At 40.6% G+C, this 15,963-nt stretch overlaps 2 protein-coding genes across 9 annotated transcripts in view; one reads left to right on the top strand and one right to left on the bottom strand.

Moving 5' to 3' along the window:
- stag3 (STAG3 cohesin complex component) overlaps positions 1-12,459 on the bottom strand; it is a 21,043-nt gene extending 8,584 nt beyond the window's left edge. Inside the window, exons 1-22 of one of the 8 annotated variants that reach the window (XM_005722822.2) lie at positions 12,008-12,272; positions 11,769-11,843; positions 11,403-11,496; positions 10,134-10,352; positions 9,314-9,410; positions 8,936-9,012; positions 8,472-8,535; positions 8,331-8,372; positions 7,817-7,968; positions 7,002-7,199; positions 6,379-6,477; positions 5,776-5,855; positions 5,164-5,271; positions 4,392-4,488; positions 3,662-3,764; positions 3,405-3,508; positions 3,160-3,252; positions 2,985-3,077; positions 2,266-2,478; positions 1,403-1,470; positions 1,225-1,312; positions 878-958 (exon numbers count right to left, since the gene is read on the bottom strand). In XM_005722822.2, coding sequence (XP_005722879.1) covers positions 878-958; positions 1,225-1,312; positions 1,403-1,470; positions 2,266-2,478; positions 2,985-3,077; positions 3,160-3,252; positions 3,405-3,508; positions 3,662-3,764; positions 4,392-4,488; positions 5,164-5,271; positions 5,776-5,855; positions 6,379-6,477; positions 7,002-7,199; positions 7,817-7,968; positions 8,331-8,372; positions 8,472-8,535; positions 8,936-9,012; positions 9,314-9,410; positions 10,134-10,352; positions 11,403-11,496; positions 11,769-11,797 — 2,199 coding nt within the window. In that variant the 5' untranslated portion in view covers positions 11,798-11,843; positions 12,008-12,272. Of the gene's footprint in view, positions 1-877; positions 959-1,224; positions 1,313-1,402; positions 1,471-2,265; positions 2,479-2,984; positions 3,078-3,159; positions 3,253-3,404; positions 3,509-3,661; positions 3,765-4,391; positions 4,489-5,163; positions 5,272-5,775; positions 5,856-6,378; positions 6,478-7,001; positions 7,200-7,816; positions 7,969-8,330; positions 8,536-8,935; positions 9,013-9,313; positions 9,411-10,133; positions 10,353-11,402; positions 11,497-11,768; positions 11,844-11,944; positions 12,273-12,331 lie in introns of those variants that run through there. The other 7 variants (XM_005722818.1, XM_005722819.1, XM_005722817.2 and 4 more) reach the window with 7 other exon arrangements.
- Positions 12,460-13,609: 1,150 nt separating this feature from the next.
- The window catches only part of gpc2 (glypican 2), a 14,135-nt gene continuing 11,781 nt past the window's right edge, over positions 13,610-15,963 (top strand). Inside the window, exon 1 of the mRNA XM_005722815.1 lies at positions 13,610-14,637. Coding sequence (XP_005722872.1) covers positions 14,460-14,637 — 178 coding nt within the window. The 5' untranslated portion in view covers positions 13,610-14,459. The remainder of the gene's footprint in view (positions 14,638-15,963) is intronic.

Below are 15,963 nucleotides of genomic sequence, written 5' to 3'. Positions count from 1 at the left end.
CACACACACACACACACACACACACACACACACACACACACACACACACACACACACACACACAAATCCCCGTTTATCTTTATCTAGGCCTTGTTACAGCCCCTCAGTTAATCAACAAGCCATTTCATCTCCTCTCCCGTTATGATCCTTTTGGCTGAACTCATTATTTGAAACTTTGTTTAGAATGAGCATCCACCACTGTAACAGTAATAATGTGATACCAATGGGAAAACACAATTTAAGTGCACACAGGAAGAGAAAAAGCTGTGCGAGTCATCAATCAAAACATGAACAGACAAGGAATGAAAATGACTGATCAAGAGGAATGGATCTGGATGTGTTCTCTCTGGAACAGTGTTGAGAAAAACACACAAATGGCTGCATGAGTAATAATGACATGCTCAGTGTGTGTAAAAAATGAGTGAGAGAAAAACAGCAGAAAAAGTGAAAACGAGCTCAGAAAGACAGAATAGAAACTAAAGAGAAGCAAGAATGAGACAGGAAACACGTGAAGACAATCAATAAGAAAAAGTGTGAAGCGGTGGGAAATAAATATCCGAGTGTCGCTGTGGGCTCAGATGCACTCTAACAGACTGTTGCGTTAATTGCCTGCTGTCTGCGCAGCTGGTGAATTGTTCGACAACACAGACAAGAAAAGCTTAACAAACACACAAGAAGGCCACCAGCACGGTCGCCTAGGGCTGCCTGTGATGTGATAGCCATTATGAAAGTATTAATCATGCAGCTTAGCTTATTTCATGCAGGTAGACTGACACTACCGGGACCCATAACCGAAAGTTTATCTGAGAATAAAGATTCAGATCATTTGAAACCTTGTTGGAGGACAAACAGTGGTTTTATAACATGAGACCAGCACCTCAGTTGGCTTGGAGTTAACCACATTCACTTTGGCCCACATCAGGTGAAAAGCTGCACACTTCATAGCTGGCTCTATCAGCTGAAATGACACAAAAGAGAGTTAAAATTATTGACCTTCAATTAGAATAAAATGTTTTCCTTAAACTACTCCTGTACAAAAACCTAAAAACATGACATGAGAATTAAGGGATCACATTTTTAGCCTTGCAATTCATATGACATTCATGTTTTGTTAACTAGAAATTCATTACATTCCCCATTTTACTTATTATTTTCATAAAATGGCACTGCAATACTCATGACATTCACAATCCTCCCCCTCAAATATGAAACATTGGCAGAAACCTCCTTATCAAGCTCTCTGGATTCCATCCGGCTCTTCAGCAGCTCAAGACAGGAATCAAACAGCTTCCAGGCAGTCGGGTCCTTAGCACTGGAGATAATGCACACACACGCAATACAGTTGCATACTTCTGTGTAAGAATTATTTAATACTATTGTCGCATGCATTATAACAGCATACCTGCTAAGGGCAGCAATCCTTTTTAAGGCAGTGGCTCCACTGTATGTGTCATCATCATCTGCAATACCCTAGGTCACAAACACAAAATGATACAGATAATAGTTCCACATCGATATTATTTCAGTTTTTGTTTCCAGTTTTCATCATACATTATTAGTATCTCAGTAAAACTAAATAAAACTCATGCAATACTACACCAATCCAACAAAAAAAACCCAAACTAAATTCTTGTAAAGTTTCTGATCTATTTTCTTTCATAAATACAAATGATATTAAACATGTTTCATATGAGTCATACTGACATAATTCCTCTAAAACAGCACAGCTTTCAGACTGCTTTAAATGCCACCCCCCACCCGCATGCTTTGCAAGCCTTCTGTTTACAAAGGGCAGCCAATCATAACAAAGCCAGCTTAAAGGGAAGAGAGACAAATTAGCTATATTGGCTTGACAGAGGATGAACTGAGGGGCAGCAACGAGGCCCAATACAACCTTTTAATTAAGATTATTTTACAGTGAATCAAGCAAAGCTACTCTAGTCCAAGACATGAAAATATGGACATAAAAATAAGCACAGTACATCCGCTTTCTTGAGGAATCTGTCCTTGTAAGATAATACATACTTACATACATTATTATATGTATTTTCTGTATGTATGTCTTATATACATAACTAAATTTGTATTTATTTAGCACCTTTCAAAACCAGGATAACAAAGTGTTTCACAACAAAAAAAAACCAAAACAGAGGATTAAAAACAAGAAAACATAATGTATTACATTTCAACAAAACTTGCATTTAAGTATACAGTATGCACATGCACAATATAAAATGTATCTGCTGGTATGCAAGCATCACTGACACACTCTCCAACCTGGAGCAGGTCATTTACGTAGGTGCTGAAACATTCGGTAAGGACATCAAACAGCTGGCTGAATGCCATTTGTGCGCGGGAGGAGAAGGTGTAGCAGTCGGAGCTGAGAGCGCTGACCAGGTGGGCGCAAGCCTCCAGTACGGCGACCTCTGTGTGCTTCTCCACAATGCCACATACCTGGGACAGCAGCAGGTCCAAATGCTGAACAGAAGAAGTAGAATATGAATGTAACGCTTAGGATAGTAATTATTTAAAGGTAAATCGCTTGCCCTCCCACTCAAAGACACTGAACTGAACCACTGGTTCAGCATCTGGCTGAGGAAATCTCTAACTGCAGGCAAGCTTAAAACTCACAGCTGGCATGACCTGAAAGTCAGCCACTGTTTAACTGTGGACCTGACAGGCTTCAGTTCACTTTCCTCTAATATTGGAATATTATATTTGCATTATTTTAAGATGCTAAATCATAAAATAATAGCTCCAAAATAAAAGAAATAAAATTGTCTTTGAGCATTGGTAGCCTCTTTTTCTCTTTAAGCCATTAAGCTTAATTTCTCCGATTTCTTTATATTATTACCATATAATTCACATTGAGCGTGAACTAACTTGGATACTGAATAAGAGAAAAAAAATATAGAAGCACAAATACTTTCTAAATATATTTCATTACATATTGACGACAATAAACACATTTCTGGTCCTCCTACCTTTTCCAGCCACTGAGCGCTGCTGTACATCTCCAGGTCAAAGTACAGGGGAGCTTTGAGGAGCAGTTTCACGTTCTTTGCATCCGCTGAGTACTGCAGGTCAGTATAAACATAAACTCTTCTTTAAAAATTTAAAGCAACAATAAAAAAGCTGAATATTTGTATTTAAATGAACCTTGGCAAGCAGCTGTGGCAGTAAAGGGATGAAGTGTGTTGTGATGCGTCTCTTGTCTTGTTCCTGGATTTTCTTATCCTTCATACTTAGGTTCTAATCCCACATGACCATTCAGCAATCAATCACAGGCAAGTTTAGTGGAGAAAATGTGCAAAATGTGTCATAAAATATTTCATTTACAGCCTCCACTGTTCCATCAAACACAAGCCACACAGCATTATTCTTGCATTTGAATGTGTCACCACCTTTTTGCCCTGAGTTCTCCCAACAGGTGGGGTTGCCTGTGCTGCCTGTCTGATCGCACACATCATCAGCTCTATGAGCACACCCTCCTCCTCATACATCAGTTCTGACAACACAAAAACAGACAGTTGAAGAAACAGAGTAGGAACAAAAAGGAGCAGCTATCACTAACTTGCCATTTTTATTGGTGCTGGGGAAAAATGGCTACGTGCTTAGGCTCATACTCTTGTCATGTTTACAGTTTTATCTTGTTCCTCACCATCATCTTGTAGCAGGAAAGTGGTCATTGTCTCCCAGTCTCTCAGCTCAGATCCTGCCACATGCCAAAGGCTGTCCACCAGATATGCCCCATGCTCATGGAACTGTTAGGAGAATGGATTTTTTAGCATGTGTCTCCACATCAAAGGAGCCAAGTGAGGTGGTCTGGATATCTGATAAGGATGCCTCCTGGGTGCCAATTTGGCAAAGGTGTTTTTGACATTATACTGGGAGGAAGCCCCATACAAGACCCAGGGCAAGCTGGAGCAATTACATCTCTTGGCTGTCTCAGTGCCTCAGTGTCACCCCAGAGGAGCTGGAGGAGGTGGCTGTGGACAGCAAGCTCTGGGCGTCTCCCCGAGACTGCTGCCCCCAGACTAGCAGCAGAATATGGTTGGATTAATTTTTTCATAAGAAAATTTTACAGTGTGTTAATAAGTATTATATAGTCTCTATATTTGAAATTAAGTCAGAGTTAAAGCATGTCCTCCTGCGTCTGCGCTGGTCAAGACTAGTTTCCCTGATGTTACACAGATGTTTAGGGTCACCATTTGTCAATCTATGATGAACTCTTGCCAGAAAGCTGATGCGTTCACAGAAAGGTTAACAGGTTTGACCAACTTGAGTAACATCCTCTTGGCTCCGCTCTGCATTTTTGTACTTTCATATCGCCTTAAATTCCAAACAGAGGAGAATGAAAGAGAGGGGGCATAGAGAGAAAGAAATACTACCTCACTCTGGATGAAGAAGGAGATGAGGATTTGAAAAAAGGCTGCATTGTTGGCTTTGTCATTCTCCTGGCTGTGACTGGTAATCACACTTTTCAGCCTAACATAAACACATAAAATAAAAAACAAGAACATTTTACATAATATTAACTAAAAATACAAAAATTAAAAAAAATAAAATACAAAAAAATAGAAAAATAAAAATTCTATACAAACTACATGTTTGTATAGAATTTCCACTTTATTTTTGAGGGTCAGTAATGAATTAGTAAATCCATCCATCCATCCATTCACTTCCGCTTATCCTTTTCCGGGGGGCGCTGGAGCCTATCCCAGCTGTCATAGGGCGAGAGGCGGGGTACACCCTGGACAGGTCGCCAGTCTGTCGCAAGGCTAACACACAGGGACAAACAACCATTCGCACTCACATTCATACCTACTGACAATTTGGGTTATCCAATTAACCTATCCCCACAAGCTGCATGTCTTTGGACGGTGGGAGGAAGCCGGAGTACCCGGAGGGAACCCACGCAGACACGGGGAGAACATGCAAACTCCACACAGAAAGACCCCGGCCTGATGGTGGAATTGAACTCAGGACCTTCTTGCTGTGCGGCAACAGTGCTAACCACCGTGCCACCGTGCTGCCCTGAATTAGTAAATCCAACAAAAATTAGAACATTTTTGTAAAAGAAATATGCAATAAATAAATAAATAAACAGCAACATTTACACTTCTGTAACCACTTCTGCGACCAAGTGTGGTTAAAGCGTACTTGCTGTATAGGAAGCCACCAGCTGCAGATGCCAGACCTCGGTGTGAAGCGTAAACCAGTGGATAAATGTGGCCACACTCCTCTTCGTCCAGTCCTTCATCTGTTCTCCTGCAAGTACACACATAAAAATGTACTGATCAACTGAGGTACATACACTAGATAAAGAAGATGACAAACATTTCAAAAACCAGCAGTTTCAGTTCATTTTTGTTCATCTTTTTGATTTCCCCTAAAAACATCTAATTTCACTGCAGTCAGAGGTGTGAGATGTTGGCAAGCATTAGATCACGACTGATGCTATGAATCATCAGCAATCATGACCAAGCAGAGTGCAGGAGTTATGTGGAACCATCACATATGTTGGTTGAGTAAGCATCTTTATATTTAAAATAAGAAACTGGGTGTTAAAGTTTCTTATTCTGACTTCTAAATGAATGCTAAATGTGTGAAAACAAGACTGAATCACAGAATTGGATATGACTTTTCTGTGATGCAACTCAAAAGTATACACTTCCGGCATTAAAATGTGCTATATTTGGTATACTTTGAGCTCCAACTTTTCCTCAGATAATGAGAACAAAGCATGGGGACGAGAGAGAAAAAGCCCTTTACTGTTGGATCAGCAGCAGCAGATTGACCACTTCCACTGCCACGTCTGGGTCCTTGTCCAGCACCATGCTGAGAATTCTCTCCTAAACACACACAGACATTTAGATATGCAGTGGCACATAAACAGAATACTGTTCAATCATGCCAACAGACATTCAGTAGCTATGCATAATGCACCCACATCAACAGACATACATTCACACACACGAGCCCCATCATTAGGCACTAAGCCATGGCATAAATACCATTTATCTGCTGCAGCACATGTGGCTTAGGAGGGTTTTTATATGTTTGAAAAGAGCTTATTAACCATCAGTAATTGGCAGCAATTAATGCACCCAGACATATGCCCAGACAAAGGATAAAACCATAACAACAAACAGGAATGGTGGAAAAAAAAACCTCAAAAGGGAAGAAAATACAGGGAGGAGGCACAAAATACTGGGAGGGAAGACATAGGCAGACAACAAAATAGAAACAATAGAAAAAGCTGAAACAATAGATTAAAAGCAGATGCTGAGACAGGCAGACAGTCAAGAGGGAGAAAGAAAAGAGGGAGACAAGAAGAATTAAATGGGCCGAGTCCAATCCAGAGGGATGCCTCACTTTAAATCTGCTGGTGAAAAGCTCCAGGCGCCCAATGAATTCCTTCTCCTGGTACAGACCCTGCAGGGCACGCACACACTGCAGACGCACCGGACTTTGCTGAGGGCGAGGAAAAAACAGAGTATGGTAACACTCTTTCTATAACCTGAATACAGACTTGTGCTCAAGCCTGTACATAGTGGAATTTCTCTTTGTGAAAATGTGAGTCTTCCTTTGTCTGTACATATTCTGCCATAGTGTCGTCTGTAGGAAGTCTACAAGAGCATGAATACCAAAATTGAAGGTTCTCATTGAGGGAAAAAGGAATTTCACATAAAATTACTTCCATCTCTACTGTTGGTTGCACTCAGTGACAAATGATGCTGTTTAATGTGAATAAAGGGATGACATTACAGGAAGTTGTTAGGGTTTTTAATATTCCACCCTTCACCAGAGAAAAAAAACAATCTACTTTTTAGGCGGAAATTAAGCTTAAAATACATATTTGTTTATAGAATGGTCAAAAAGGACAAGACAACACCTAGACTTTGCTATAACTATTTGCAGACAAACAGTGCTTACATGCATTCACCCTTCCAAAAGTCAGTGGACATACACTTTTTGTCCTCTCTATGTGTGTGTACCTTGTCATGCATGGTCCATCCCAGATATTTAAGACATCCGTCATTAAGGAAGTCCTCAGGGTCCATTTTCAACCAAAGGCCCAACTCTTCAATACACACTCCCCGGATCTCAGGCAATTGGTCCCGATAACGATGCACAAACACACCACGGAAAGTGGCATTCATCATGGAGGACAGCTCCTCTCTGTTTTCTCGCAACTACAACAAACAAATATCAAATAGAGCCACTCAGACACACACATACTGTACAGAAAGACTAAATAAATGAGTCCACCAGGACTCCAACACTGTCGGTATATTGATCTGCTGTGGTAACCATCTTTTGCTGAAGTGGGCAGAATAAATAGCAACGACCATTCCTTATAGAACAAAAGGTGATAACTCTGATGATTATCAGATTAACATAGGCACAAAAAACTGTATAAATGCTACTTTACATATTTTACTATTCCTCACAGAGCGTGCACTTCCTGTTGTCCCTGTACTTGCACAACTCAAAAATTAACATGAGCAAAATAGGAAACGTCAGCAAGCACTTAAATCAGATAAGCAGAAGAGAATGGATATTTTGTTAGTAAAATACAAACTATTTCAAACATGACAGCCATTAAACAACCTGGGCAACAAAAGAAGAAAATGTTGGTGTAGTGATGCCAATAATTTTAATTATGTTAAGGGATATTTGCAAAACATGTTCTTCAATTACTTTTTTCCTAAAGCAGATGTCACAGCTTTAATGTTGTGACCTATGTGTTAACGAAAAAGTGGCTGTGTCTCTAAACTTTTGTTTTTCTTTGTGTGTCTACATGTGTCACCTCTTTAACGGTGGCCTGCAGTTCCTCCAGTCTGTCAGAGGCTCTGTCGTGCGCCCTCTTGCTGTTTTCCGTGTTGTATTGCTGCTGGGTGGTCTGCAGCTGAACAGAAACTACTACAGCTACTTCCACCAACCCCGTCATCAACTTTATGGCTAGCAGAGGAAAACATGGAGATAGAAAAGTCTATAAAGTACTCTCAAACAACATATTATTGCAGAAGGTGTATGTACTTTTTATTGACAAGTACAAAAGCGCAAGTATATTCTTACCAAAAATCAAACCTGCCCAGACTAACCTAATTTTTGATATGCTGCTAAGCTTTATTTGACCTATTATTAATAAAACCTATTAATTAACACACTGCATTAGCAGATTAAAGGCACTCTATGTATCAAGTACAAAAGTAAATTGCACTGAACTACCTTAATCATGGCAAGAGTTCTGTTTAAAAACTATGCTGTTATAAGTGTTTGTATGCCTTTCTTTTTTTATACACATGAATCAGATCGCTCACCAAGCAGGGTACTGGTGTGTCTGAAGGCTCGGACCTGGGAGTCTGAGAGGCCGGTGAGTAGAGCCAGCAGGGAAGGGAAGAGGTATTCATCATAAACAAGGCTATTCCGACAGGAGCGCACAAGAACCCTAGCAAACTCACACAGGCCTGCTTTGAAACGCTTCAGCTGGGGCCCTGGAGTGCACAGAGGGTAGTTCACTGAATCCTGGAAGAAAAGGGGGGGAAGCAGAGAGACAAAGAGCTTTAAGCTTCCTATTCTATGCTTCATGTAGTTATCTGAAGCACAAACTTCTGGTTTGTTCCGCTAATGACAATTACATCAGTGGAAAACCAAAGTGATTAACTCATTAATGTGTCCATTTATCAGCATTAAATTTTAATGAGAGTTTTCCATCATGCTGTGCTCCAACCTTCAGATCACAATCTCTTGAGACATGAAGGCTATTAAAGTTTCTGAACTAATTCCAGAAGGATGATTTGTAGGCAGAAGACAGACAAAGACTACAAACTACATTCAAACTTTCATTCCTGTAGGAACAAGCTTTATATTTTAAATACATTTTAACCAAACTACAGCTGAACTGCTTTCTTCCCCTTTCCCTCACCTCATTGAACTCTTTGGTTAGGGTGCTGATGATCTCAGCATTTTGCATGCTGTCAAACATCTTTCTGGTAACAACACCTGGACATGAAAAAAGTTAAAGGATAAAGAAACGTTCCAGATTTGGAAATTAAGTAACCCCCCCTCAGATGAACCTAATATTACAATAATTAGAATACTTCACCTAGTAATAATTTCATCTACACGATTTCCTCTCATTTTCATTCCACTCTTGCAAAATATCTGTTTTCTCGTCTCAACATTGCATCATTGGGTTACTAGCAGAAACGCTATTGATGACTGAGTCAAAATTTCAATCTCTAAAACTTTCACCCCCACCCCCTCTACTACCCATCTTCTGGCCTGTCTTTTAACCTCTGACCTTTGCATCCGCAGGACTGAACAATGAAGTTGATGAGCACCAGCAGTCCCGCCTCTTGGCTCCGCTTATAGCTGTCCAGCCACTCGTCTACCACCGTCTTAAGATTGACAGGGAGAAAGCAGCCAGTGAAAATGCTTCATTCAGATCAAAGAGCAGATACACACGTTAAGAATATATCAGTCAAACAACATTACTGATTTCAGCTTAAAAACTGGCTTTTTATATGCTCTGCACTATAAGGCGGGAGCTTTTTATTTCCTGGTTAAATCTATTAAATTGCAGTATGGCAGACACCCATTCACAGAAGCCATTCTCTTGATACTGGAAGTGTAACCTATTGTAAAGCAGTCAACTTTAGCTGAGAACTGTGAAACCTTTTCAGAAGAGATTTCTTTAACTTCCATTTGCCAGAATTTCTGAATGTGCATAATGAGCCTCCCCCCAGAGTCCCCGTCTGCATTGTCTTGCAGTTCTACACTGTAGTGACAGACAATTTATTACTGTATTTCTTTTGTTATGCTGCCTTTCTTTTGTAGTCTTTACCCAAAAGCAGCTATAGCAAGAACAATACTTGGGATAGACAAGTGCTGTCAATCATTGACTACATGGTCCAGTGAGAACACCCGTCTCTCTTAATGTATCAGAGTCACTTGTGTAGGATCACATCAGTCAGCCACTGACAGCACATGATAACCCCTCATTGTCAGCTTCTTTCTCTTATAATTACACATGCTTCATTCAGTACCCCCTCCCTTCATGTGTTTATCTCTAAGCTACCTTCCCCCTTCCTTCCACACTCCTCTGCTTGGGGTTTGCTCACCACCATGGCACTCTTTCCAGAGCAGACAGCATCATAGATATCCTTTGCGCTGATAATCTGGCTCTCCCCGTTCATGCTCCTAACAGATCTAGCAGAGAGCTGCATGGATGTCCCCTGGGAGACGGACTGTGGGGAAGGACCTGGAGGGGTGGGAACTGAGCTGCCACTGGGGCTGGACATCCCCTTCAGTGCAGCATTATGCCTGGTTCTCTTGGGTGGCTTGAGATGAAAGAGATTTATTTAAGGATTTAGAATGCATTTTGCTTGTGATCTGAACAAGCAACATGCCAAAATAAAGTATATTAGACATCTATTATAGTGTTGTTGTCTTTTTGCTGATGACACAGTGATTACCAGTTTGGCCACAGAACCTGGAGCAAAGTATTGTGGATATCTGGATGACTTTGATGTTTTACTTCAGTTAAACACCAAGAAAACAAAATATATATATTTTTAATTTCATTGCTATCAGGCAGGGACAACAACAGGTAGTGGTAAGTGGTAACTGTACTGAATTTGTAAATGAATACAAATACATAGGGATAGTGATTGATGAAAAACTATCATAGGAATCAAGCATAAGTGTCATTAAAAAAAAGGATTATAACATTTATACTTGATGAGAAAGTGGAGTCAGTTTGATGTGGGCAGATATATATTGTTCTTTTTTTTATTGGTAATTTGCTGAGAGCACTCTAACTTTTTGTTTTACTGCAATCTCACCTCCCTTACATGGGAGGCACGTCAGCAACAATACAGTCAACAAGTCAGCAACTTTGGGAAGGGTGGTGTAAAAGGGGTAAGAAACCATCAGTGATGAGTTACAGGCTCTTCATGGTGAATACACCATCATGGTTTTGACATGTGTAGAGGAGAGATAATGGATACACTGGACAAAGGATGTTGAATATGGACCTGCCAGACAGGAGGAAAGAGGAAGACCACAGAGAAGGTTCATGGATGTAATGAAGGAGGACATGCAGAGGGCAGGTGTGACAGAGGAGGATGCTAGGGACAAGGTGAGATGGAGGCAGATGATCTGCTGTGGCAAACCCTGAGGGGAGTAGCCAAGAGAAGAAAGCGAATAGCTGTGCATGTAATGTCTTTTCTGTTGTAGTTGCATTCGTCTGACAGTCACCAAGTGACACAAATGGAATTTCTGAAAGGTCTATAAATACAACATTTGCAGCTATTGTGATGGCAGATTTATCTTTTACAATCACTAATAAAAAAGCAGAAAGTTATTTTAAAGAGAAAACAAAAATCCACCTGCTTAGATACTGCTGGTTTTCTTCGCTTTGTTCCTTTCATGGTGGCCTCATAGTCACTGCCTGAGTCAGTGGGGGAATCTAACTCCTCAAGACTAAAAGACAAGGGAAATAATTGACAAGTTAGACAAAAAAAAATCAGCTTTACTGTGATGAATTTAAATGAAGGGTGATAAGAAAACAGGCAGGTATCATTATGAAAAAGTAGAATTATTATACAACCCTTAAGCTATTAGCTTCAGCCAGAGCACCCAGAGCATTAGTAGCAACTTTCACAATGCTTTTTAATATGAACGCTGTCAAATTAGAATTATTATTTTAATTTCTCTTAACCTTTTGACATTTTAACACAAAGTATCAGCATTACCTGTCCAAAGCTGAACTCCCACTTGCCATTTTGGCTGAAGGAATGTACCAGACTCACTATATTCAGGAGTGGAGGCTGTGAAGAAAGATACAGTATAAAATAAAATTAGCAAGATGACAAGCTAAACTTCATTAGCCTGTTTGATAAACTCAACTTATGAAGCTCTTAAGACGCACTTAAAGTATTTCAAATGAAACTACTCAGTAGCAACCACTACCAGATTAAGGATATCAGTTTACCACTTGATAATATAGTTAGTGTTGAGTAATTTTCTGCCTTGGCTAACTTTTCTTCCTCCTAAACTGCGAACTGCCGAAAGCGCGCCGCTGTGGATTGTTACTAGAAGGTGATTGGTCCTGGCAGAAAATAACTCGATGTTCATTGGTCAATTCTTCTGTATGGTTGTCTAGTAGTATTGGCAATAAATGGTACCAGTTAAACATATCTCCGTGACTCGCAACCCTTTCACCTTGCAGCTAATTTACTCTTGTGTTCATATAGATAGTTTTCATTATGTATATTGTGTTCATAGGTTTCATGGTTGCATCCATAGCTTGTAGCACCCTGAGGTGGTTGACTGGTCCCTGCCCCGCCACCGCAGGATCCTCACCCCTCAGTTCCCAGTTGGTCCATTGTTCTGTGTTTGAAAGGCTGTGACCAGCGTCAAAACAGCCTGGGTGAAACACAACTTCTGGTCTTCACCTTCAAAATAAAATATTGATGTTCTCATGTAAATCACATGAGATTAATCTAAAGCAGGGATCTCAAACTTAAATGAGCTGTGGGCCACTGCTGGTACGGTCATTTCATTGGAGGGCCACTTTAGTGTACAAGTAGTACAAAAAACCCGAAAAACAAGAAAACACCTACAAATATTTGCAAAAACTTTTGTGTTTTGTTTGTTTTTTAAAATGTCAAATATTGTATAACCAGACAAAACTGCAAATGTGAACGGAATTTTCTTTTTCTTACTCTTAACTAACTGAAGCCTTTTATCGAACTACCAAATAAACAAATTGGTGCTCTCTTTCTGGCCAGACATGTACTGCTATATTTTGTTCGCATTTAACAACATAAAAATGGAGACAAGTGTACACATTAGTTTTCTTTACAAATAACTCTCTCGCTGAACTGACACAGCCAATGATTACAAAACAATAATGCAGACTGTCATATAACTAATATTAGACCATGTGTACTGTTTCTCTGGGAAAAGGGATCCTCTTGTCCAACATATTAGGGCAATATCCCACATGAACGGTGACTTATAGATGCATTCATAGTGGAATTCAAAGATGATCGACAGAACAGCCAGTGAAATAACAGTTAGTTAATAGCAGTTATTGCAATAGAAAATGTAAAAGCAGGAAAGTATAAAGACAAACTTTAGCTTCCATGTATGCTGATAAATCCTCTTTCAGCTGCTCCCTTTAGGGGTCACCACAGTGGATCATCTGCCTTCATCTGTCTCACCTTATTCCTAGGATCCTTCTCCATCACATCAATCATCTTCATGTCCTCTTCCACTAAATCCATGAATCTTCTCTGTGGCCTTCCTCCTGCCTGGCAGCTCAATCTTCAATATCCTTTGTCCAATATCCCTCCTTTGCACATGTAGCCTTGCCTCTCTAACTTTGTCTTCAAACTGTCCAACCTGAGCTGTCCCTCTCATGTACTTAGTTTAACCTTGTCCATTCTCATCACTTCGACTGAAAATCTTAGGATCTTAAAGCTGCTCCCTCCTATCTTTTTTATCAGCATTACCATTTCCAAACCATAAATCATAGCAGGACTCACTAATGTCTTATTAAAAAAAAAATTATTGGACCCTTGGTGCTGCCCTTCTGTCGCAAATCATCCCTGACTCCTCTCCACCTACTCCACCCCCTTTTCACTGTCCGTTGCTTGGATGGCTTGCCCCAGGTATTTAAACTCATCCACCATCTCTGCTCCTTGCAGCTCCACTGTTACACCTGTCTTCTGCTCATTCATTTACTCTTGTTTAACTTGAGGTAATTTTTATAAAATCACTCATGCATACATCAGTTTTTGCACTATTGTGGCACTTCTACTTTAGTTATACTCTTTATCTATTGTAGACTACTATTTTCGCTGCTGCTGTAAAACAGTTTCCCTTGTGAAATGAATGAAAGTATGAATCAAAATTGGGACTCTTTCTTTCAAATGCTCAAAAATTGTAATAAAAACATGATTATACGGTTGTTGTTTTTGTTATGTCCTTACGTAGTCTTTCTGGCTGTCCCATCAACTACAAGCATCCCCTTTTATTTTGACAGCAGCCCTCCTTCCGGTATCACCCTGGTTACGTCCCGAGTGTTTGACGCAGTTTGCCTGTCAGATGATGCTGTGGGCCGGGAGCGCCTCTTTCACACTCCCATATATTTACGTATAACAGCGGGTCTCCCAGGAAGGACAAATTAAATGAACACGGCCGATGGAAACGCAGGCCTGTCTGTGATGTAAAAGCCCGGCCCGGATGTTCATTGCACTTATTGGGGAAAAACTATGACTGTTTCAAACGACTGACGATTTGGGATCCCGTTACTCCTTACACTTTTGCGTGCATCCAAACCGGCCAGACATTCATTCATTTATAAGCTGCTGCAACCACAGTCTGGCTTTATCCTTTACTGGAGTCTGCTTTTTTCCCCCCCAAGTCCTGCAGTGAGGATGGATACCAGGGTGTCTTTTCCCAGTCGTCGGCTGCTGGTACTTCTTTGCACGGCTGCTGCCCTTTTAGGGACCCGGAGCCCTTTGGCTGCAGCGGGGAGAAGCTGCTCGGACACCAGGCAGGTGTACTTGGAGAAGGGGTACAGCACAAGCACCGCTCCGCTGACTCAAATCTCTGGTAAGACGGTTCCTATACCGCAAAGCGGGAATAAATTAAAGCATACAGTTCTCGGGACCCACATAGGGCAGTCTGTAATGATATGATATAAAAATATATATAAAAGAAAAAATGTTATATGATATATAACATATATATATAGGGAAGGTTTAATTGTAAATTTCAGGGTAGGGTGCAGTTATGTCGCAGCAGAAATGTAGGCGCATCAGCATGGGATAAAAATAACATAATGCACATTAAGGTCAGTGTAAACTCACTGCTCCGCACTGCAAGCATCTTTAAGGGAATATTGTAGCAGGAAATGCCCTATAAACACAAACGCAACAAATCTCTGTAGAAAAGTGATAAAGAAGTACAAGGTGGCTCCAAACTCACTAAACGCCCCAGAGAGCCGTTGTAGGATCACCACGGTGAGTTTTTACCCCCCAAGAGAAACAATGCAGTATGGTTTAAAACAAATTACACCCGCCCCCTCCTCCTCTCTGTGCGGTTTAAATTGGATGATTAAGGGGATGAGCAAATTGCCAACACCGGTGCAACAAAGAACCTCGCCCCTAATTAGTCTTTGCCTACTGGCTCACTGTTAAATCCCTGCATATACACCCATAGGCTCTGTTCACCGCTGATAATCTTATTTTGAGAATGAGAAGATTGGATGCGGATTACAAACACTTAGATTTTGAATAATTTGAAGTTGGTGATGGGGTAGAACAGAGGAGGAGGGGGTACAAGAAAGTGGATTTTAGATGTTAAATTGTTCAAAATAAAAATGTCTGATCATGTGAGGGTGCAAATGACAGAGTGAAGATGTAGCTTACTTCTTGGAGGTTTAGCTTTGCATGTAAATCAGTGAGCGGATGTGTCTGCTCCTCTCAGACACACATAGAGCTGCTTTTAAAAGTGATTGTGAATAAAATGTATGTTTGAAGTGTTTTTTCCCCCCTCCTTTTCTTTCACAGCAATTTAGCTTAGTGTGTGAGGCAACTGCAGAATAGATTTTCTTTGGTGTGTGTGTGTGCATGTGTGTGTGTATGTTGGGCTATCACTGCCTGAGTCTTGGCTCACTGTCCCGTGGGCCAGGGGAGCAGATGGCTGGGAGAGTGAAGGATGAAGGGAGGCAGTTTAGCAATGGAAATAGAGGGATGAGAGAGGGCTAATAGTGAGAGACACAGGGAGAACAAAAGAGGCAGAGAGGAACATCGGCCAGGGTGGAGTTAGGAATCAGACTTTCGGCTCTATTAACAGGCGCAATATTCATGTCGGATGCAATATGATAGAAACAAAGAATTCAAGGTTTTTGCATATTTTGAGTACTCCTGTGTTATC

The sequence above is a fragment of the Pundamilia nyererei genome, unplaced genomic scaffold, assembly GCF_000239375.1.
Source record: "Pundamilia nyererei isolate P.nyererei 1_Seehausen unplaced genomic scaffold, PunNye1.0 scaffold00008, whole genome shotgun sequence".
In the NCBI taxonomy this organism is placed as follows: Eukaryota; Metazoa; Chordata; class Actinopteri; order Cichliformes; family Cichlidae; genus Pundamilia; species Pundamilia nyererei.
Note: the sequence above shows the minus strand (reverse complement) of the source record. Positions and strands in the feature narration are given on the sequence as shown.